The sequence below is a fragment of the Galeopterus variegatus genome, unplaced genomic scaffold (genome assembly GCF_000696425.1).
Source record: "Galeopterus variegatus unplaced genomic scaffold, G_variegatus-3.0.2 Scaffold5316, whole genome shotgun sequence".
Taxonomy (NCBI): Eukaryota; Metazoa; Chordata; class Mammalia; order Dermoptera; family Cynocephalidae; genus Galeopterus; species Galeopterus variegatus.
This window is the reverse complement of record NW_007731427.1, coordinates 117418-120388: the sequence shown is the minus strand read 5'-3', so window position 1 is coordinate 120388 and position 2971 is coordinate 117418. Positions and strand designations below refer to the sequence as shown.

The following is a 2971-nucleotide window of genomic DNA, read 5'->3' as shown; positions in this document are numbered from 1 at the left end:
TATTCAATAGAGAGAATTAAGCCTCTCATTTTTAATTTGTATTTGCTCTTATACTACTGGTCGTAAAGAGTGGAGCCAATGTTTGAAGCCAGGTAGGTTTTTTTTTTTCCTTTTTGTCTTTTTTACTGACCGGTAACGGGATCGCAACCCTCGGTGTTGCGCCCGCACCGCGCTCAGCCAGTGAGTGGGAACCGGTCTCTACATGGGATCCGAACCCTCGGTGGGAGCGCCGCCACACTCCCAAGTGGCACACTCTCCAGTGCGCCACCGGGCCGGCCTGAAGCCAGGTAGGTTAACTCCAGAGTGCACACTCTTAATCCATGTTAACTCTCTGACACAGGCTTGTAGTCATGATGATCATGCAAAGAGCTGGATGAAACGTGAAATGAAAAAATGTAACACCACTGAGGTGAAATTGAATATAAAATTCATCAACCTGTAGGATCATGGTGCCCAGGCTGCAGGAGGGCCCTGTGTCTGGGAGTGGATCCACGGGTGGGGGGATGGGGACTTATAAACTATATAGAGAGAAGGTGTGTTTGTTAGGCACAAAGATCCTAACACGGGCTAGAAGTGGTAAAAATAGAGGGGTGATCTGAACTGCATCCTGAAAGTAAAGCCCTGTGGCTCTAAAGTGCAGAGGCAGGGTGGTGGCTAGCAGAGGGGATCTGTTCAGGGTGACGGTGTGGATTTGGCTGCCTTGCGATATTCACAGCTGCCCCAGTCAGGCCATTCTCAGCCACACAAAGGTCCCAAGCATAGACGTGTTCAGCAGAGACTCATGAAAACAGCTGAAATGCAGAGTGAAATGGCAAGAAAACAGGAGGAGGAAGATAGCTCCAAAGAGCAAAATAAAAGTCAGCAAATATCTGGGCAAAGCAGAAACGAAAAGGAAAATGGATGCAGAGGTAAAAACAAAAGACCCCACTAAACAGATTTTACAGGATGTCCCCAAATCTAATTTAAATGAAGAAGTCTTAGGGGACGAGAAGTGAAAATAAAGTGATGTTTCCCATCACCTCAGGCTCCTTTTCCTTTCCTCTGAAAGTAGCAGGCTACTCGGTGCCGACTAGCCAGGCTTCATTTCTCCACACACAGGCTGCCAGTCCTCTGCGTGTCAGTATTTATGAACACGTGTGCAGTGGTGGCACAGGACCACAGGTGTGAAAAAACGCCTGAGATACTTGCTTATTTTGCTGTCAGCTATATCTTGATCGGTTCTAGAGAATAAACACCACCTCTCTATTGCTCTTTAGCACAGATGCCAAAAACCTACTTGCAGCATTCCGCCCCCCTCCATTCTTGACCCATGAGGAATAATATGGAGACAAAGGAAAAATAGAACGAGGGATCAAAAAGCCATGTGTTTGTCCACCCACATAGTTGTGGACAGAGTCCACAGGCTTCCTTGGGGGCTGTTTCTTCTTCCTCCTTTGTTTCCTGAGAATGGTATTCTCCTCTGTAGATGATATAGGGGTCCTTTCCTTCACAGCATGCCCCCAAATTGTGAAGGTCTTTCCTGGGCCTTTAAGGAGTTGGAAGGGGTCTCCTCTGAGGGACAGTCCCAGCAGCCTCTCCAGTGGGCTCTGGCTTTGATGCAGGTGTCACCTGCAGGTGGTCTTCCCTGCAGGGCTGAGGCACATGTCTGGGTCTGAGCTGACTGAGCTGCTGGACCAGGTGGNAATGCAGAGTGAAATGGCAAGAAAACAGGAGGAGGAAGATAGCTCCAAAGAGCAAAATAAAAGTCAGCAAATATCTGGGCAAAGCAGAAACGAAAAGGAAAATGGATGCAGAGGTAAAAACAAAAGACCCCACTAAACAGATTTTACAAGATGTCCCCAAATCTAATTTAAATGAAGAAGTCTTAGGGGCAAGAAGTGAAAATAAAGTGATGTTTCCCATCACCTCAGGCTCCTTTTCCTTTCCTCTGAAAGTAGCAGGCTACTCGGTGCCGACTAGCCAGGCTTCGTTTCTCCACACACAGGCTGCCAGTCCTCCGCGTGTCAGTATTTAAGAACACGTGTGCAGTGGTGGCACAGGACCACAGGTGTGAAAAAACGCCTCAGATCACTTGCTTATTTTGCTGTCAGCTATATCTTGATCGGTTCTAGAGAATAAACACCACCTCTCTATTGCTCTTTAGCACAGATGCCAAAAACCTACTTGCAGCATTCCGCCCCCTTCCATTCTTGACCCATGAGGAATAATATGGAGACAAAGGAAAAGTAGAACGAGGGATCAAAAAGCCATGTGTTTGTCCACCCACATAGTTGTGGACAGAGTCCACAGGCTTCCTTGGGGGCTGTTTCTTCTTCCTCCTTTGTTTCCTGAGAATGGTATTCTCCTCTGTAGATGATATAGGGGTCATTTCCTTTACAGCATACCCCCAAATTGTGAAGGTCTTTCCTGGGCCTTTAAGGATTTGGAAGGGGTCTCCCCTGAGAGACAGTCCCAGCAGCCTCTCCAGTGGGCTCTGGCTTTGATGCAGGTGTCACCTGCAGGTGGTATTCCCTGCAGGGCTGAGGCACATGTCTGGGTCTGAGCTGACTGAGCTGCTGGACCAGGTGGAAGGTGCTATCCGTGACTTCTCAGAGGAGCTGGTGCAACAGCTGGCCCGCCGGGATGAGCTGGAGTTTGAGAAGGAAGTGAAGAATTCCTTCATCACGGTGCTTATTGAGGTTCAGAACAAGCAGAAGGAGCAGCGAGAAATGATGAAAAAGAGGCGGAAAGAGAAAGGGCTGAGCCTACAGAGCAGCCGAATAGAGAAGGGAAACCAGATGCCTCTCAAGGTATGTGAGCAACGCAGTTGCAAGACTGGGCTCATCCAACCTAGTTCTCTAGCCATTTCTGGTCCTGGTACCAACCCTGCAGTAGACTCATGAATGTTTACTGAGCAATTGTTTACTAATAGCCAGCAGAACACTATGACAGACAGTGGAGTCTGAAAGAGGGAGAAGATGCCACCTGTCTC

The 2971-nt window shown here is 48.2% G+C and overlaps 1 protein-coding gene across 2 annotated transcripts in view; it reads left to right on the top strand.

The window, feature by feature from the left end:
* The window catches only part of FEZ1 (fasciculation and elongation protein zeta 1 (zygin I)), a 42578-nt gene that overhangs the window by 28743 nt on the left and 10864 nt on the right, over positions 1-2971 (top strand). For both annotated transcript variants that reach the window (XM_008589229.1, XM_008589230.1), the window contains exon 5: positions 2518-2789. In XM_008589229.1, the coding sequence (XP_008587451.1) occupies positions 2518-2789 (272 nt within the window). The remainder of the gene's footprint in view (positions 1-2517; positions 2790-2971) is intronic.